The sequence below is a fragment of the Brachypodium distachyon genome, chromosome 1, assembly GCF_000005505.3.
Source record: "Brachypodium distachyon strain Bd21 chromosome 1, Brachypodium_distachyon_v3.0, whole genome shotgun sequence".
NCBI lineage: Eukaryota > Viridiplantae > Streptophyta > Magnoliopsida > Poales > Poaceae > Brachypodium > Brachypodium distachyon.
Window position 1 is genome coordinate 13,863,599 of NC_016131.3, and position 19,944 is coordinate 13,883,542.

The window sequence follows — 19,944 nt, forward strand, 5'->3', positions numbered from 1 at the left end:
GGACACGCGGCAGCTGTGCATTGGATGCTGTCTTGCCTTTTTGTTAAGGGATGCCTAGCTTCCAGGGCATCAGAGGGATTCAGGGGGAGCATGGAAGTCTGCCTTGGCCCTAAAGAATTCCAACCTCTCCCTTTTTCTTGATTTCTTAACTGGCCACTGGCACTAAAAAAGATCATGGAGCATCATCTCCTCTGCATTCTTCTGCACAAGCTCAGTCAGCTGCCACTGTCTTAATCAGAGTGTCTGTCTGTCATGTGGGGTCTGTCCAGGAGGTCTTGCATCACATGATGTCAAATTGTCAGATGATGGTGGTTAATTAGTATACTAGTAGAACAGGAGGAGGGATGACATGGAACAAGTAAATCTCTTTTACCATGCCAGTTCTTGATCATGTGATAGCATCATGAGAGGAATAAAGCTTGCCTTCTTTCTCCCTCCCTCCAGCTTTTGCCAAACCCCAAGTTTATCTTTTCTTTTCAGAAGCTGAAAAAAGAATGTAGTTTGGTTTGTGAGCAAACAAAATGGTACTAGTACTAGAATATGATATGTGCAGTGAAGTGAGCTAGCAAAGGATTGAGCTTGCTTGAGCTTGCTGCTGCTGCTTCTGCATGTGTCCATGTCCTTTGAAGCATTTTCTTCCTTTCTTTCCTACTCTCCTCTTTGCATGGAAAGAATACCAACAAGATAAAAAGAAATTCTAAAGTGGGGTGGGGTCTCTGTGTGACTCTGAGATACGTCCCCAGCCAATGGGAACTTGACATCTCCACACTGATAGGACAGCAAAATTCCTTTCCAAATAGACTGGTAGCTGTACTATTGCTACTACCCCCATAGCACACTCTCTCTCGTCTCTAGCTAGCTAAGCTAGTACCACTACATTTCCCAGCTTCTTTTATGCTCCACATTGTACTGCCAACGCCCTTTACAAATATTCCAAATGGTATGAATATGAGTACTCTCTGTCTCTTATTTTTTTGCTGGGTTGCAGGTCAGTCTTGAGGATTTCGCCTTGTGTGCATGCACTCATTGCTGTCCGAAAAGAGCAAGAGCTGAGCCAGCTGATAATAGATAGTTAATTGGTTAGTTCTCCTTGTTTGAGATTAGTGCATAGGAGTAAGAGAGGGTGCTTGAGCTTGATAGGCCAGTCAAGAACTCAAGTCCCAATGTTTGATTCAGTCCTCTGTCCTTGGTAGCAACCAACCAATGACCATGCATAAGTACCAGCCAATTAAGTTGTCGTGGTGGTGTCACGGCAGATGTCATAAGATGACTTAATTTGGAGCCGATGGACGAAGGAAGAACCGGAGGAGGAAGGACGTGAAGAAGAACACGCACGATTCACACAAGAACACACAGATTTACCCAGGTTCGGAGCCCTCTTGTCGAGGTAAGACTCTTACTCCTGCTTTGATGTATTAGCCGAGATAGGCAAGCTTTACAATGCCACTCCTTGAGCTGTATTCTTGAGGAAGAAGAAGAAGAAGGGAAAACCCTAAAATGTCTAAGTGCTCGATGTCCTCTCCAGGGAGGTGCAGTGCTTTATTTATGGGCCAGGCATGTCACACTGACATGCGGGCCGAGTCTAACGTCACCTTCCTTGGGCCCCGTCGGGCACGCGGCTCGGTTTCCTCCAGGTAGTACCGCAGGGGACAAGACAACTTTACTTTTCCCTGCCAGCCTGCAACGGGTACAGCTATCCTCTGCCGGCTTCCGTCATAGATTCTCTTTCGGTGCTTCTCTAGCGTGGTCACCTGACACCGGTATGCAGGCGCTGACTGCTTTTCTGAAATGATGATGGCGCTGCTTTACTTTGCACCGCGTGGTCAGGATAAAACCGTTGAAGGATCTCGGCACCGCCAAGGTCAAGGGGCTCGTCCTTATCCTGCAAACTTACAAGATAAGAACTTATCGTTAGTTTAACTTTATGATGCCGGCATACGTTGCTATGCCGGCTTTGCCTCCGTTATCTCGGCTAGAGTTGTGTCGCCATGACCCTACCCGGGGTCATCCCCCTGACACTAGTCTCCGAAGCTGTTGTGGTCCGGCATAGAAGGATGTCGGGCTGCGACAGTTTCCCATAGACAGACCACTGACACCTACTTGGGTCCAGCTGAGAGGGATGCCGAGACAACCCCAGGTCCTCCTAGCCGAGATCAATTCATTCCGGGACTCCGGGTTGGCGTGCTTATCCAGCCCTTAGCCGAGATTCTTTCTTCTCCATGACCGACAATTAAAAACTTACTTCCGCCGACATAACCGCCACCAACGGGAGGATAAGGCTTGTGTTACTGCCACCGCGCTTTTTGAGGCGAGCGTGTTGTCGCGTCGGACAGTAAGGCCGACAGAGCCTTTAAGAATAGAACTCTGGTTCCCACGCAAACACTTATCCTCCGGATCTCGCGGGATTCTCGGCGGCACGCCGCACAGTAACTGAGCGTGCGCCTTGATGAACATAACTGCCCAAATCGTGCACAATCTTCCCGTTAGCCACTAAGGTGGTGGCACGGGAAACGCGCACCCCATTACTTCGCCTCGTATATAAAAGGAGGAGGAGGGCGCGGGCAGAAAACCCTTCGCACTCCTCGCTCTCTTCGCCCCTTCGTTCTCCTCTGCTCCTCGCACACTTCGCCGCCGTCTGCTAACTCTGAGCATCCCCGCCACCGCGGTTTCTCGCCTCCGAGCTCGCAGCCGCCGCTTTGCTCGCAACCACCTAGGCCTCCGCCGCACTAGCTTGCTAGCTCAGGCCTCGCGTAGGCACTTCCCCACCGAAGCTCCTAACCCTAGATATGTTTCCCTTCAATGGCGTCTTCTTCTCGCAACCTAGCCGTCGACCCTGCTGCTCAGGCGGAGGAGAGGACCAGCTCCGAGCGCGCAGCCTGGGAGGGCTCCGACGTAACCCCGGCGGATATCGAGTGGCTGCGCCGCTCCCGGCGAGTCCCAGAGGAGGTCAAGTGCCGGGTTCCCGGTGGAGAAATCGTGCCGACCCCCGAAGCCGGTGAGTGCGTCGTCTTCCTCTCGCACTTCGAGCGTGGTTTTGCTCTCCCCGCTAGCGATTTCTTTAGAACTTTTCTAGATTTCTTTGGCCTCCAGCCGCACCATCTTCCGGCGAATGCCATTCTCACCCTCTCGGCATTCATCACCTGCTGTGAGGGTTATCTCGGCCTCTGGCCATCCATCGACCTGTGGTCCCGGTACTTCATGTTCCGGCCACAGGTTCTCCCAGACAAAGATAATCCCGGTGCCGCAAAGCTGATGACCCAATGCGGCGCCACCACCATCGTCCCTTGCCGTAACTCGGCTTTCCCAAGGATCCAGGGTCTTGAGTCATGTAAAAAATGGCTCAAGACCTTTTTCTATGTCAAAAACTCCTCTTCGGCCGACAAGATCAACCTGCCGGCGTTCGAAGTCGGCCTCCCGGAAGAGAAGAGGAACTGGTCCTTCGACCCTAAGGAGACCAATCCGGAGGTCAACAAGATCCATACCGCCATCCTCGAGCTCAAGGAGGAGGGGATGACGGCCGACGATCTCCTGGTGACGTTTGTGTACCGACGGCTGTGCCCGCTCCAACGCTGGCTACACAAAATGTGCTTCTACAACGGTCAGCTCGACCCGGACCGAGTGTCTACAGTCCGGCTTGACCAGGCTGAAGTCTGGCGCCGGGTCAAAGCGATTGCAAAGACCAGCCTACAGGAGCTGGGGTATGCCGGCGTACAGCCGGAAGCACCGAGCGCCCCCGGTAAGTTTTTCGTTTATATGTAACTTCTGCTCTCGTCCGATATAAGATTATACCGGCCTTGCTTTGAATTAACTCGGCGACACCTGATTTTTCTCTGCAGAGGTTCGCCCGTCAAGAGAATGAAGACGGGAGATCTCCGGACAAACGCTTCGCGGCCCCACGCCTGACCATCGACCATGAAGATCCGGATTCGGAGGACTTCATGCCGATCGCTCATGCCGGCCCCCGCCGTACGGAATGTAAGAATCTCTACCATCTTCTTGTACTCCTTTCGATATCTGTTAGCAATGTACTTATATTTGCTCCATCCCGGACGCAGCCGACTCGGGCAAGCCTGCTGCGGAGGCGCCAACTTGGGAGAAACGCGCTGTCTCAAAGAAGCGCGCCACCGAGAAGGACCTTCACAGAATATGAAGCGGAAGAAGGCTGCGGCTCGTGGCCCCAAGCCCAAACCCTTGGTCGTCAGGTAAGGCCAATCTCACCTCGGCCGCTTATGTCGGTCTTCTTCTTTTGTTGTCAAGCAAATAGGTAAGTTTTACTCCTACAGGGAGGCTTTGGCGGCCACACAATCTCAGACGTATATCGCGTTTGAGATTCCGGTGGCTCGTTCTTCCCACGCCGAGGCCTCAAACCCGGCAGTGGGCGGGACTGAGACCTCCGCGGATCCGCCATCCCCCGCTCGGGATGTCGGTCCAAGCACCGACGCCACGGTCGTCTGTCAGTCCGACACTCCTGCGGCCGGGGTCTCGGCAACCGAGGCTGCAGCCGAGGAAGCCCCTTCCTCGGCCGTAGTCGAAACAACGACGGAGCCGCCGGCCTCCGAGACGCCGCAAGAGCTGGCAACGGGTCCTCAGGAACCCAAGAGCTGCAGCCAACTCCGATGCCACCTCCATCTCCGTCGCGGCCGAAAGAGGATGCCCAAGTTGGTGCTACTCGGGCCGCGAAGGCTAAAGGCCCTGCTGCCGCGGCAGGGTCGACGGCTCCGGGATCCGCTGGCCCGCGTCATTCCGGCCGGCCGCAGGAGGTTCCGCATCGGACAACCAGTGGGCACAGCTTGGGGTCATTGGGCCAGTTCGTCATGGACTGGAACAATGCTGATCACTATGAAGTGACCTCCAGTAACGTGCAATCAGCGCGGCAGAGCCCCTTGGTGGGGGGCCACCACCGGCAGCGACTCCGGAGTCGATCTCGACCCGGATGTACCAAGCCAGGGTGGCTTTGTTCGAGGCCGGCCGAGCCATCGAGGTATGAACAATCCTTCAGAAAACTTTAACTTCTAAATTTAGCATCGTATCCGTATTCCTAGTCCCCGAGGTTTAGGGCGAGTAGAAAATAGTCGGTCTGAAGCTTAGATACTTAAAACACTTATTCCTTGAGATTCAGATCGGGTTTAGAATAGTAGGCCTGAAGCTTAGAATACTTCAAACACTTATTCCCCGAGATTCTGGTCGAGTTTAGAATAGTCGGCCTGAAGCTTAGAATACTTCAAACACTTATTCCCTGAGATTCAAGTATTAACTTCCTGCTGTAGTAATCTTAGCTGTGAATCACTGTTTTGCAGCTTTGCATGAATAAGCGCACCGCCATCTTCAAGACTTTGCTAGCGAAGTACAAGAAGTTGGAGGCGGAGCACAAGGCTCTGAAGGCTGAGCGCGAGAGCCAGAGTAAGTATATCCTACCGAGATAAGATCTCTGTCCGAGTATCAGCATTCTGCACATACTAACACTTGTTCTTGTTCACAGCTGGGGACAACGCTCAATTAGCGGAGCTGCTAAAGCACGTCGCCGAGGTTCAAGGTAACATTTCATCCTCGGTCCGGGTTCCATTCATATTAAATGTCAGCCTCTGTAATCTACATCCGTTTAATTAGACGAGAAGAATCGGCTGGCCGATCAGCACCGGGAAGAAATTACTCGGCTGCAAGGGCAGATCGCAGCGCAGGCTGAGGCGCACCAGACCAAGGTGAACCAACTCACCTCGGCCCTCTCTTCCCAGGCCGATGAGAAAATCCGCCTGGAAGACGAGGTGAAGAAGGGCAAGGCCCTCGCTGCCCAGCTCGAGACTCGCGCCACCTCCGCCGAGTTGGAGGATACCGAGAAGGCCGCCCTGCTCAAGGTTGTCCGGCGTGACGTCGTCAAGATCGACAGCATGCTGACGAGTAAGTTGAATTTTCTCATTCAGTTACTTGTTTGAATAGTAGCACTAACATGCCGAGACTCACTGCCATTCTTCGGTCTCTGCCAGAGTTCTTCCCCACATCTGTCGAGCACGCTCAAGAGATCGTGAAGATCGCCCGCCGGAAGAGGGATCCGGCAGTAGCGGCGGGGGAGCCCTTCAAATGGGACTTGGTGGACCACCTGGTGAGCATCGCGAGCCGGGTGAAGCCACTCAAGTCGTTCGGCGTCGACATGCTGAACGCCGGTATCCGAGCCTTCCGCGCACTGTGGCCGGGAGAAGAAGCTCCTATGGATATCCCGGACCTGGCGAAGCGCCTGCTGGAGACGGAGTCCCGGCTGAACGACTGGAGGGAGTCGGCTGCGCGCATCGGCGCCGACGAGGCGTTGTCGTTCGTACTGTCATGGTACGACGGCATGAACCTCGACGTGTTGCAGTCGATGCGGGCCGGCTCCCCCTATCTGACGGATCCGGAGTTGGTGGCCAAGCGCAAGGAGCGGGCCTATTCCTTCATTCAGTATGCCGACGTGCATACGTTTGTAGAAGGCCCAACATCTGACGCCGAAGCCGAGATGACGGACGACGACAAAGAAGCAGCGGACGAAGAAGCCGTTGTGGAGTCGGCTTCCACTGCGGCGGATGCGCCGAGTTTCGGCGCCAACCCCTCTGTCTCTTCCTAGCTTAGAAATAACTTTAGAAACATTAGATCTCCGGAATGCCGGGTGCAAATGTAATCGACATACTCTTGTTTGCCAAGTATTATGCTCTTAATTTAATTAAGTCTTTTCTTTATCAAATTCTCGACCGAGTCCCCGAGTTCATTTTTTCTCTTAGTGAAATTTTATAACTTCGGTTCCTTTGTCTGCCTTGTCGGCGTTCGACGTATGAATCGCAAAGTAATAAAACCACTCGCGAAAAAAGTAACTCGAAGAATTCGCTCGGCAATAACCGAGTTTAAAAGAGATGCCGAGTTAAGATAACGTGTATCTCGGATCGCCTATTTGCTTGTTTCTGCAGTCATTTTTCATGTGTTCGGTTATTTTATACCCATCTCTAGCTTGCCATGAAGCCGGGTTGCGGACAACAGCGAAGTCATAGAGGAGTTTTTTCAATACCGACACACTACTAGATTAACTAAGATTACGCAACCAAGCCATGCCGACATATAAAAGAGAATTGTAACAAAGCACTTAAATTTAAGTCCCCTAGTTTCTTTTAAGAACCCGGTGGATAATTTCATTGTTTTAATTAGAACATTCAACATATGGAAAAACGATACAAATACTCAGCTCTCAAGTATAGAACGGACGGAGCAACGCTACATTCCATGGCCTCTTGGTTTCCTCGCCTGACCGGTCCATCCTGTTCGCCTTTGGATCTTGTGCATCTATAAGATAGTAGGAATCATTGTGAAGCACTTTGCTCACAATTAAGGGTCCTTCCCATGGAGGTGACAGTTTGTGCATGCCGGCTGTGCGCTGCGCAAGCCGGAGGACAAGATCTCCTTCTCGGAATACTCGCGGGCTGACTTTTCGGCTGTGATAACGCCTTAGGTGCTGTTGATAGATGGCCGACCGAGATAGAGCCAATTCCCGTGCTTCTTCAAGCAGGTCGACATCATTTTCTCGGGCCTCTTTCACCTCGGCCTCCGTATACATGGTTACTCGTGGAGAGTCATGTTCAATGTCGGCTGGTAGGACAGCTTCCGCCCCGTACACAAGGAAGAATGTCGTGTAGCCTGTAGAGCGATTGGGAGTCGTCCTGAGACTCCATAGCACAGCTGGGAGTTCATCCAGCCAGCATCCCGGAGTACGCTCCAATGGTCCGATTAGCTAGGGTTTTATGCCGGCCAAAACCATACCGTTCGCCCTTTCAACTTGCCCATTGGATTGAGGATGTGCTACGGAAGCAACATCCAGTCGGATTTTTTTTTTCAACACAGAATCACGCGAAAGGTCCCTCCGCGAAGTTCGTTCCATTATCCGTGATGATACTGTGCGGGTACCCATATCTCAAGATGATATCCTTCAGAAATGACACCGCGGTTTTGCCGTCACACTTCTTTATCGGCTTGACCTCAATCCATTTGGTGAATTTGTCGACCATGACCAGGATATGCGTCATGCCTCCTCGCACCCGCTTGAACGGTCCTACCATATCCAAACACCAAACGACAAAAGGCCAAGTGATTGGAATAGTCTTGTGTTCGGATGCCGGCATATGAATCTTGCTGGCATATCTCTGGCAGCCGTTGCACTTCCTAACTATGTCTTTTGCTGCTTGTAGTGCACTCGGCCAGTAAAAGCCATGCCGGAAAGATTTGCCCACTAGCGTTCTTGAAGATGCGTGATGGCCAGACTCTCCTTGATGAATATCCTGAAGTATTTCTTGTCCTTCCTCCGGCTCGACGCATCGCTGTAGGACGTTAGTAATGCTTCTCTTGTAAAGCTCACCATTGATGATGGTGTACGCTTTCGCTCTTCTCTGGATTTGTCTTGCCGACAGTTCCTCTTCCGAGAGACTCTCATCTTTGAGGTAAGACATTATCGGTTGCGACCAGGCCGGCACAGGACGAGTGGTGAAGATTGGCTCATCCGGCTCGTCTATCTCCATTGGCTCAATTGCCATTGTTTCTGCTAAGTTAAGGCGCTCAGCCCCCGGGTTACCGAAACCGCTGCCACTATCAATGTCCATGGGAGTGACGTCGGCCAATGAGCTCGTCGAGATAAATATCGACTCAGATTCCGGTGAGGGTTTGATGGACGGTTTGCGTAAATGCTCTAACGCCACCCCAGTTGGAATAGCCTGTCGTGTCGAGCCGAGTTTCGATAATGTGTCGGCTGCTTCATTTTCCGCCCGAGGTATATGATGAAATTCACACCCTTCAAAATGGCCACTGATCTTCTGGACATGGAAACGGTATAACGCCATGTTGGCATCCAATGCATCCCAATTACCAGAAACTTGCTGGACGACCAGGTCGGAATCACCAAAGCACTGAATCCGGCGGACTCCAATTTCTTTCGCCATTTTCAATCCGTGCATAAGTGCCTCATACTCGGCAACATTAATTGTTAGATGCTGCGAAGTGAATTTGCAATACGTACTTAAGTTGGTCGCGCTTTGGCGAGGTCAGAACTATGCCGGCACCAAGCCCGCTTTTCATCTTAGAGCCGTCAAAATGTAATTTCGAGTAGTTAGTTTCTAGGGGCGGTGGTTCATACTCCATTTCAGCCCAATACACCAAGAAATCTGCCAGAGCCTGAGATTTCACAGCATCCCGTTTGTCGTACTGCAACGCATAGGGTGCCAACTCGACAACCCATTTTGCGACTCGGCCGCTCGCGTCTTTGTTACTCATGATTTCCGAGACGGGCGCCTCACATATAACTCGGATCTGATGTGCCTCAAAGTAATGCTTTAGCTTCTTTGCCGCCATATATACGCCATACGCCATCTTTTGATAGTGGGGATAATTTTGCTTGGACGATGATAACATCTCGCTCAAGTAATATACTGGCCTCTGCACCGATTTGCCATTTTCATCCCTTTCCACTACAATGACAGCACTGACAACTCGATTTGTCGCTGCAATGTATAACAACATAGGCTCTTTCTCCATCGGTGAAGCTAATATAGGTGCCGTAGCAATCATCTTCTTCAGCTCTTGAAAAGCTAGGTCCGCTTGTGGTGTCCACACAAATTTGTCGGTTTTCTTCATCAGCTGGTATAAGGGCATAGCCTTTTCACCTAGCCAACTCAGGAAACGACTCAGCGACGCTAGGCATCCGGTGAATTTCTGCACATCTTTGAGGCACTTTGGTAGTTTCATTCTTTCTGTAGCAGCAATTTTCACATGGTTCGTTTCTATTCTTCGGCTTGATACCAGGAAACCGAGCAACTTTCCTGCCGGTATACCAAATGTGCACTTGGCCGTGTTCAGTTTCATTCGGAATCTCCGTAGATTTGCGAATGTTTCCCGGATATCATCCAGGAGCGTGGCACTTTTCTTGGTTTTTATGACGACATCATCGACATACACCTGCACATTTTTGCCGAGTTGATCGTGCAAGCACTTCTGCATGCACCTTTGATAGGTACCCCTGCATTTCTCAAACCAAACGGCATAGTGCGATAGCAATAAGCCCCGAACGGGGTGATAAATGATGTCTTTATTTGATCATTATGGTTCAGCGGTATCTGATGAAAACCAGAGTACGCATCCACAAAAGACAACAATTCACACCCAGCAGTGGAGTCGATCACTTGATCGATCCGAGGTAATGGAAAGGATCTTTGGGACATGCCTTGTTGAGGCTGCTGTAATCGATACACATGCGCCACACCTTGGCAGCAGTTGGGTCGTCTTTCTTCTTCTCGACCATGACCGGGTTTGCCAGCCAGTCGGGATGCAACACCTCCATGATGAAGCCGGCAGTTAGAAGCCGGGATACCTCTTCCGATATGACTTTTCTTCTGTCGTCAGCGAAGCGTCGAAGGGGCTGCTTCACCGATCTTGCGTCTTGTCTGACATGCAATGAGTGCTCAGCTAACTCCCTCGGCACACCTGGCAGGTCTTGAGTTGACCATGCAAAGATATCCTGAGTCTCATAGAGGAAGCTGCTGAGCTCGCCTTCCTATTTCTCCCCCAGGCCGGCACCAATGATGACGGTGCGGTCCGGGAACTCGCTGTCGACCTGTATCTTCTTTGTCTCCTTGGCTGCCTAAAAAGCCACACTTCCATGGGGATTGGTCATAGCCGGCAGGCCAACTTGTGCCGTCTGCGCCATCACAACAGCTTCTTGTAATTTCTTCTTCTCGCCAACGATGACCAGTGACTCGGCCAGAGCAGATCCTGCCGCCGCGCATTCGATTGAACGCTTGTAATTGCCAGAGATGGTTATGGTACCATTTGGTCCCGGTATCTTCATCTTGAGATAGCCGATGTGAGTAGTTGCCATGAACTTGGCGAGTGTCGGTCTGCCAAGCAGGGCGTGGTACGGACTATTGAGGTCCACCACCTCGAACACTAGGTTCTCAGTCCGACAATTCTCCCTGGTGCCGAACAAGACGTCCACTCGAATCTTGCCTACCGGAGCACAAGACACTCCCGGCACAATACCGTGAAAGGTAGTCCGGCTGGGTTCAAGCATGTTATCTGTAATGCCGAGCTTGAGCATCATGTCCCGGTATAGAATATTGATGCTGCTCCCATTATCAATGAGAACCCAAGTGAATTTGACGTTAATGTCGGGCCCGATGAGTGTCGGATCAACCACCAGGGCATATCCGCCAGGATTGGGGATAACCTTTGGATGATCTGCCCGGTTCCAGTTGATTTCCTGCTCCGACCAATACATGAACTTTGGAACTGCCGGCATAACAGCATTGACCTCCATCTCTCGCATGTGCTGACTTTGCTTGTCAGTGGGCTCAGTGATGAAAATCATGTAGCTCTGGTGATGCTCCTTGTACTCGTTTCTCCCGGCATACCCTGGGATTTCTTGTCCCTCCACCTGGTTGACTGCATTGTTTGCCTGAGGGGTCCTTAGATCTGTGCGTTTGCGCCTGTGAGGGGTGGAGGTGGGGGTAACCGGCTTGCCTCGCCGTTCTCGGCCTGCTGCATCCAGCTGCATTGCCACGTAGTGTGGTTCGCCGGCTTGTTGAGGTTAGTCGTGTGAAAACGACAAGGCTGATCCAACATCACCTCGAAAGTATACTTCGGTTTATCTTGCCAGGGCTTCTTTTGTTCTTCCTTCTTGACCCACTGCTGATTTCCTGTTTTCTGATACTGGCTAGAGCCGGCGTCAGGCTGGTCCTGAACTGCAGTGACATGGGCTGGCCCATACCGGTATCCAGCCTGTCATCCCTTCTCTTGTTGTGATGATCTTGATGATCGTTCCTCCGGAACGTCCTAGCAGGATTGTATGTCGGCTGCTCCCTTTGTGGTTCTGCTGGCATTAGCGATGGCTGAGTCGGATCACCAAGCGTGTACATGTCGGTGATCCTGATCATTTCTGACCGAGTGGCCGGCATCTCTCTTTGCAGCTTCTGCCCCAACATGCTGCCGTGTCGACATCCTTGAGCAAACCACGCTATGGCTTGCGATTCCACTATCCCTTCACAGGAATTGCGGAGATTGTTCCATCTTGCCAGGTAATCCCGATCGGTTTCGTTGTCTCTTTGCTTGCACATGGACAACTGTTGGGGATGATTTGGCCTTTTGTAAGTGCTAGTGAAATTACTGACAAAAACTTCCTCAAAGTCTATCCAGCAATTGATGCTGCCCTCCGACAGGTTGTTCAGCCATATCCTTGCCGGCCCTACCAGCATCCGGGGCACATAGCGTACCGCCAATCTGCGGTTGCCGCCTGCCACGCTCACTGCCGTGACATAGTATTCCAGCCAATCTTCCGGCTTAGTGCTGCCGTCATATGTTCTTGTACCCCTGGGCAGCTGGAAACCCGGGGCTGGTCTCTCCGTCATGATCCGATGCGCGAAACAACGCGGTCCCGGAGGGACTTGCTCCTCCAGAAGCTCGGACAGATAAATTCTGTCAAGCCAATGTCGTGCATCCAGGGGCGATACCTGCATGTTCCCAATTCGGCCTCCGAGCGGGCGGAGATTGTCGCGCTCTCACCTGATATAACCCTCGTCAGCCATGGCCGAGTATCCATCATCATAACGGTCATAATGGCGATCTTCACCTCGATACAGGGGGTTGCGCCCGACACCCTGCTGTCCTGCAGCAGTATTGGGTGCCGGACCCTGAGGTCGGTGCCCATGGTCATATGAGTAACGCTCCTGCTGATCTCGGCGGTTGCCGCCGGGACGTAGACCACTTTGGCTGTCATCAACCCTTCTGACTATTTGTTTCTCGGCCAGGGCCGGGTCATAGTGTTCCAACTGCTTATCCCGGCCAGAGTTAACGCTTTTGTCCCGTTTGCCACCAGGTGAGGACGCTTATTTGTCAACCCGGCCACCAGCATTCGCAGCCGAATGAATGACCTGAGATGCACCGGGTTTGCCGTGCATTCTCAAGTATGCCTCATTCTGTTCGTTGGCTGTTTGGAGCAGTTCTTTCACGCGCAGCTGCTGCTGCCGAAGTGCCTCTCCCGTAAGATTCGGTAACTCCTCAGCCGCAGCCTCGGCAGCCTGGAGGTTTTTGACAGGGGTATTGTATTTCGGCTTTAGTGCCGAGGCACAACTTGCCGACACAGCTGGCACACCCCTGCCATCTCTCGTCATCTCAGCATTCAAGTTCTTGCCACGGTTACGCACCTTCCCAACTCTGTTAGGGTTAGTAAATGCAATAGAACTAAGACCATGAGCTTTGTTATACTCACGGAGCGAGATGTCGAGCTGTTGTCGGGCGTAGGCAACATCGACGGCTTCCTTCAGCAGCTTCTGTCTCTCCAACTCCAACTCCGCGTGCAGCTGGGCTGGGTTAGCTTTCGATGCTACCGGCGCAGTTAGCCGCTCGAGGGAGGCCTGGATCGGAGTTGGCTTTGGCGGCAGAGCCGATGTGCCGGCTTGAGCGGCGATGTTCTCCGGCTTCTGCAAGGGGAGTTTCGCTGTTCTCCCGGACTTGGTCGGGACCGTGCCACTTCCTGCAGCGTCCCTTCCCGCATCAGCGCCATGAGCCGTCACCATAACCTCTACACGGTTAGCGGGGCAATCGACATGCCGGCCGCGAGCCGTGCAGATGGCGGGGGGATCTTAAGCCATCACCACCTGCTCTGGGTACCTGCAAGGGCTATCAGTGGCAACATAGACCTCATGCATGCCGAAGTTGATGAAGCGGCCTGCACAGGGAAGTGGTGCTCCGTTGAAACAGCCCGCGTTGTTGTCGATGAAGCCCAGAGCCGAATCTCTGGACCAAACCGGAGACCACGCGTTCTCCGGTGACGAGGAAGCTTCCTGTCCATATGAAAACTCAAGCCAGCGCCGCTGCTGGCCCCACGGTGGGCGCCAACTGTCGTGGTGGTGTCACGGCAGATGCCATAAGATGGCTTAACTTGGGGCCGATGGACGAAGGAGGAACCGGAGGAGGGAGGACGTGAAGAAGAACACGCACGATTCACACAAGAACACACATATTTACCCAAGTTCGGAGCCCTCTTGTCGAGGTAAGACTCCTACTCCTGCTTTGCTGTATTAGCCAAGATAGGCAAGCTTTACAATGGCGCTCCTTGAGCTGTTTTCTTGAGGAAGAAGAAGAAGACGGGAAAACCCTAAAATGTCTAAGTGCTCGATGTCCTCTCCAGGAAGGTGCAGTGCTCTATTTATGGGCCAGGCATGTCACACTGACATGCGGGCCGAGTCTAACGTCACCTTACTTGGGCCCCGCCGGGCACGCGGCTCAGTTCCCTCCAGGCAGTACCGCAGGGGACAAGACAACTTTATTTTTCCCTGCCAGCCTGCAACGGGTACAGCTATTCTCTGCCGGCTTCCGTCATAAATTCTCTTTCGGTGCTTCTCTAGCGTAGTCACCTGACACCGGTATGCAGGCGCTGACTGCTTTTCTGAAATGATGATGGCGCTGCTTTACTTTGCACCGTGTGGTCAAGATAAAACCGTTGAAGGATCTTGGCACCACCGAGGTCAAGGGGCTCGTCCTTATCCTGCAAACTTACAAGATAAGAAAATTATGCCGCATACGCCCGGGATGCCGGCTTATCGTTAGTTTAACTTTATGATGCTGGCATACGTTGCTATGCCGGATTTGCCTTCGTTATCTCGGCTAGAGTTGTGTCGCCATGACCCTACCCGGAGTCATCCCCCGACATAAGTGGCAAGACCATAGTAATGCAAGTATTATGTATGCAGTCATTCTGTGAGTTAGTAGTTCTAGATGACTGAAATTTGGACAGGCAGACAGAATGTATGTAATGTGCATAACCTGTCTCTGTCATTGTTAAATACTTCAGAGATTCAACTGAGTTGCTTCCATGTCTATATATCAATCGACAAAACAACTTTGCTGGTGTAGCAACTAACCTGAATATAATGTTTCAATATATAAAAAACTGACCAGAGCCTCTGAGGCATCTGGGAGACTTTTCTTCGTTCCGGCCTTCTCGATTCCAAATACTTGGGAAAAATTTCATGAGGTTGATTACGTAGCATTTTAAACCATATTATTTTCTTCCATCTTAGAAATTACAATCCATTTACATTAGATTTTATAGAAAAATTTCCATACATTTCTAAAATGTCGTGTGTGTTTTCGGGCCATGTGCCGCATAGTCACAAGAATTCAAGGTGTCAGTCATGTCCTTCTAATTCTGTGTTTTTAATGTTCTTGATTCATATCCTTTAACATTGATATGTAATGTCACCGTCTAACATTGCTTGATCCAGAACATCCGTTTCAAAATCAACAGTGCTAATCATAAATCTCACCTTTGGGTTTTAACCGGTGAGGCTTATAGCTAGTACCATTAATCTTAAAATGAGCAGTCTAGATTGAGAAATGTTAGATGATGACACATGTGACGACACATGGAGACGATTTATCAAGTGGAGGAGTGTATAAGAAGGTCACATGCGACGACACAGGATGACAACAAGGTAACCAAGCAGAAGTTTGTTGTAGATTTCAAGGAGCCAACTGGAGATGGATGAATCTCAAACCCGAAAAGACGCAGCCAGCACACACACACTCTATTATCACGGCCATCTCCGCTTGGAGGATGCCGCCTCCATGGCTGCCGTCTGTAAACCATGGATCCTGAAGAACATCATCACAGGATGTGTAGACTTCCCAATCCAAGCCGTTAGGCGGTGCCGCCGCCACAACTACCTTCTGCATACTGTAATTATCGGGAAGCGAGGCAATGCCACACCCGACGGAGGGAGGGACGAGGAAAAGATAGGAGAGAAGATCTCCCAGGATTACAGATGGCCAACGGACCGGGCCGGCACACTAAAGCCCGGTTATATAGGGGCCGGCCCGGCCCAAAATTGCGACCTCCAAGCTCAGGCGCGGCACCGAGCCCGACTGAGAAAAGCCCATTTTGTATAAGGCACAGCTAAGAAAAAAAAAGGCAAAAAAAAGGACAGATAATGGGCCGAACTGTTGGGCTGAGACAGATTTTTGAGATTTAATGGGCCGTGCCGAGTTTTTCAAAATAACCGGGCCCGATGGCCATCTATACCCAGGCCAGGATGTAGCGCCGGATCTGAGAGGAGGGGTCAGACCAGACAGACCTGGAAGCATGCCTCCACTCCCCAACCCCGTCGCTTGTCTTGGTCTTCGAGGGAGCGCCGCCGCCGCCGCCGCCACCCCATCCCGGTGCCGAGCAGCGCCCCAGCCCGCTCTCTACGTCTCTCGTCTTCCTCCTCATGCGAGCGCCTCCACCGCAGGTATCTATCTATCTCCCCTTCGGTTCTCTCGCTCCCGTCGCCCTTCAGCTCCCCGTTTCATCTCCTTAATATTAGCCAATTCGTAACTGAGGCAAAAATCAAGCTTCGATTGTTGTAGTAGCCGTTGTTGGCTTCAATTTATGTTTTGCTGAACCCATTCTCCCGGTGGTTTTCAGTTTCGATTGTTAGCTGCGCGATGAAGTCGTACCGGCTGTCCAGACTCAGCGACGCCGAAATTAGCGGCCTCAAGGCACGCCCTCGCATCGACTTCTCCTCCATCTTCACCACGGTATGATGATGAGACGGGGGATCCGTTCGTGGTTTGTGTGTGATGCTGTCGCAGTATTAGAATACATATTCAGTTTTTGTTTTGTTTTTTCTGTGGTAAGTTCAGGTGAATCCCATTGTCGAAGATGTGCGTGTCAGAGGAGATGCTGCGGTTAAGGAGTAAGTGATGCTCTAGTGTGTGCCTGACCCTTCTGTTCATAGCCTCAATACAGAAAATTTCTTAATTTACTGGTCTTGGTCTTGTTCAGCTATACGGAAAAGTTTGACAAGGTCGTACTCGACAATGCGGTCGTCCGTGTTAGCGATCTTCCGGATGCAGAGGTACTCATTTAATTGAAGTCACGTAGTATAGTACATAAAGGTTCATGTTTTTTTTCCTCAACAGTTCATTTGATACATGGTTTCATTAGTATATATTTCTTTGATAGAAGATTTCCTATATCTAGGCTTGTATTCAGATCCTTCCAATCCTTACAAAAATAGGTTGACCTGATGGCATTATGTTTGTGTTTGGATTCTGATGATGGTCCTCGTATATTTACGCTTCATTTGTTACACAAATTTTGCTTTCTTACCTCTTGAACTTCGTAGCTTGATCCAGCTGTAAAGGAGGCCTTTGACGTGGCGTATGACAATATTTACGCCTTCCATATTTCACAAAAGTTGCCTGAGAAGACGATTGAGAATATGAAAGTAAGAGAATTAGCGATGCTTTGATGTCCCCGTTTTACGCATTTCACCATTTTTATATGCTTATGCTTATTCATGTGTGTACACTCCTGAATGTATGAAGGGTGTAAGATGCAAAAGGATAACAAGATGCATTGGTTCTGTCGGGCTGTATGTTCCAGGTGGTACTGCAGTCTTGCCTTCAACTGCATTGATGCTTGCTGTGGTAAGCTTATGGTTATTTAAATCTTCTCAACTGAACTGATTGTAGTTACTCATTTCTTTGAATTTCTGATGTAGATTCTCTTTTTAACAGCCTGCACAGATTGCTGGATGCAAAACTGTAGTTCTTGCCACACCCCCCAGTCGTGATGGTAGCATATGTAAGGTAAGGTTTGTGAGACATGGATTTGATGCTGGTTTTTTGAAGCAATTGTTTTTCTAAGATGAAAGTGCGGAGAACTGGGAATTATTCTTGTTACATGCAGGAGGTTCTTTACTGTGCAAAAAAAGCTGGCGTTACACACATATTGAAAGCTGGGGGAGCTCAGGTAGAAGGATATTTTGAGATTTTGTTTGCTTTATACATGTAGTTCAGTGTTATAAATGTTATTTATTTTCAGGCAATCTCAGCTATGGCGTGGGGAACTGCATCATGCCCAAAGGTGCCCAAGATCTGTGCCACTATCAGTTATTCCTCCCATCCTAAATTATTGTCGTTGTTTTAGTTTAAATTTGAACTAAAACAACGACAAGAATTTAGGATCGGAGGGAGTACTTATGTAGTATAAGCAGGCGTTCTCTGTCTTTATCATGATACTATATCATGTATTGAGATGTGCTTGTTAAAGGATTATAAATATTATTTAATTGACATTTAGAATTTTGGTGGGGTTATGTCAGGTTCTTAGTGGTTCATTATCTGCTTAAATATCTACGTAAATATGAACGTGATGTTGAATTACCTAGTTCTGCATTAGCATTTTGTTTTTTGCACTCAGTTAGATACAACGATCGTGTCTCATTTGCTCGGTTCCGGGCTTGGCAGGTTGAGAAAATCTTTGGGCCTGGTAACCAGTATGTCACTGCTGCAAAAATGATTCTTCAGGTTTATTCTGCTCTTTCTATGTCAAGCATGACCATTATCTGCTTTTCTGGCATGTTTTCTGTGTGTTCATTTTTGTGGTTCTCATTCTTATTTGACTGCAGAACAGTGAAGCTATGGTCTCTATAGACATGCCTGCTGGCCCTTCAGAAGTTCTGGTCATTGCAGATAAATATGCAAACCCTGTTCATGTTGCCGCTGATCTTCTATCTCAGGTATTTTCTCTTCCTGATGTTCTGCTTTGTAGTACTGAAAAGTGTGTGTTGCATTACCATTATTCGCTATTTGCAATCTCAAACTTGAAGATCTATAACAGATAAAGATAATATTTGACGCTGCCAAGAATTCTCAATGTATGTCAGATAACAGTTGGTCAAATTTTGTAGGCAGAACATGGCCCTGATAGTCAGGTTGTTCTAGTTATCGCGGGAGATTTTGTTGATTTGAGTGCCATTCAAGCAGAAATTAGCAAGCAGTGCAGTGCTCTTCCTAGAGGAGAATTTGCTTCCAAAGCACTTGGCCACAGTTTCACTGTGTTTGCCAAAGATATGGCTGAGGTAATTATTCGTTGCTGTCATCATTTACCAGTTACAGCCTGATTCCCCTATTCAGCACGCTTGCGATGCACCTACCCATTTTGCGACCTTTGTCCTCAAATGATTCTAAATAAAAGGAGTACACTATCACAACACATTATATAAAAAATCAGTCTTTAAACTTAATAGCATCAAATAGGTTAAAGAAATATCTGGCTACTTCCTGTTCCAAGGATTCTTGACCGCTGCCTCTGTTTCTCCCCCTTTTCAGGCAATATCGTTCTCAAATATGTATGCTCCCGAGCATTTGATCATCAATGTAAAGGACGCCGAGCAATGGGAGGAGCTCATCGAGAATGCAGGTAGGCATGGTCTCTAGCAGCTTAGTTGCAGCCAAACAGGTCCTGTATCCCACCCACGCCTTACCTCGGCATTCCAATTGCAGGTTCAGTTTTCTTGGGGCCATGGACACCGGAGAGCGTGGGCGACTATGCTAGCGGGACGAACCATGTCCTTCCAACCTACGGTTACGCAAGGATGTACAGCGGCGTGTCACTGAACTCCTTCCTCAAATACATCACCGTTCAGTCCCTGACTGAGGAAGGGCTGAGGACGCTGGGTCCGTTCGTCGCGAAGATGGCGGAAGTGGAAGGGCTAGAGGCGCACAAGAGAGCTGTCACTCTCAGGCTGCAAGAGATCGAGGCCAATGTAACTGTGTAGCTCTTGTCATGGTCTAAATTGTAATGTTAGTAGCAATCGATATGATGCTTGGGAACTATATGCTTCTGACATTTGATGTTTTTCTTCTTTCTTATTGGATGCGAACCTGCCAGAATTTAAGAAGAACGTGTAGTGCATGGAATAATCCTCCTTTCGTGAATAAAACTTGTGAGCACAATAATACTCCAGTACTACGGAGTACTGTAAAGGATGGGACAATTGCTTTAAACTGAAAATGCGCTTAAAACTTGAGCGGCGTACGCGTTTTAGGGATAAGTAGTAAAAACTGCAAGTTAAAGGTGAACAACACATCTCGCAGATCTCAGGTGTGATATCGCAATGGTGT

The 19,944-nt window shown here is 49.9% G+C and overlaps 1 protein-coding gene across 1 annotated transcript; it reads left to right on the plus strand.

Annotated features, from left to right (window-relative positions):
• Window positions 1-16,099: 16,099 nt before the first annotated feature.
• On the plus strand, window positions 16,100-19,786 carry LOC100824469 (histidinol dehydrogenase, chloroplastic). Its single transcript, XM_003562386.3, has 14 exons — window positions 16,100-16,280; window positions 16,457-16,569; window positions 16,675-16,727; window positions 16,817-16,889; window positions 17,160-17,261; window positions 17,362-17,463; window positions 17,554-17,625; window positions 17,726-17,788; window positions 17,861-17,902; window positions 18,286-18,345; window positions 18,447-18,557; window positions 18,729-18,899; window positions 19,150-19,240; window positions 19,324-19,786. The coding sequence occupies exons 1-14, from the start codon at window positions 16,133-16,135 to the stop codon at window positions 19,596-19,598; spliced, it is 1,476 nt and encodes a 491-aa protein (XP_003562434.1). The 5' UTR covers window positions 16,100-16,132; the 3' UTR covers window positions 19,599-19,786.
• The last annotated feature ends 158 nt before the right edge of the window (window positions 19,787-19,944 follow it).

Bases quoted from the DNA above. Each gene is read 5' to 3' on its own strand.
- LOC100824469 (XM_003562386.3), top strand. From the start codon at position 16,133: ATGCCTCCACTCCCCAACCCCGTCGCTTGTCTTGGTCTTCGAGGGAGC. The intron at 16,570-16,674 runs GTATGATGATGA...TGGTAAGTTCAG, and splicing joins TCTCCTCCATCTTCACCACG to GTGAATCCCATTGTCGAAGA. The intron at 17,626-17,725 runs GTAAGGTTTGTG...TGTTACATGCAG, and splicing joins GTGATGGTAGCATATGTAAG to GAGGTTCTTTACTGTGCAAA.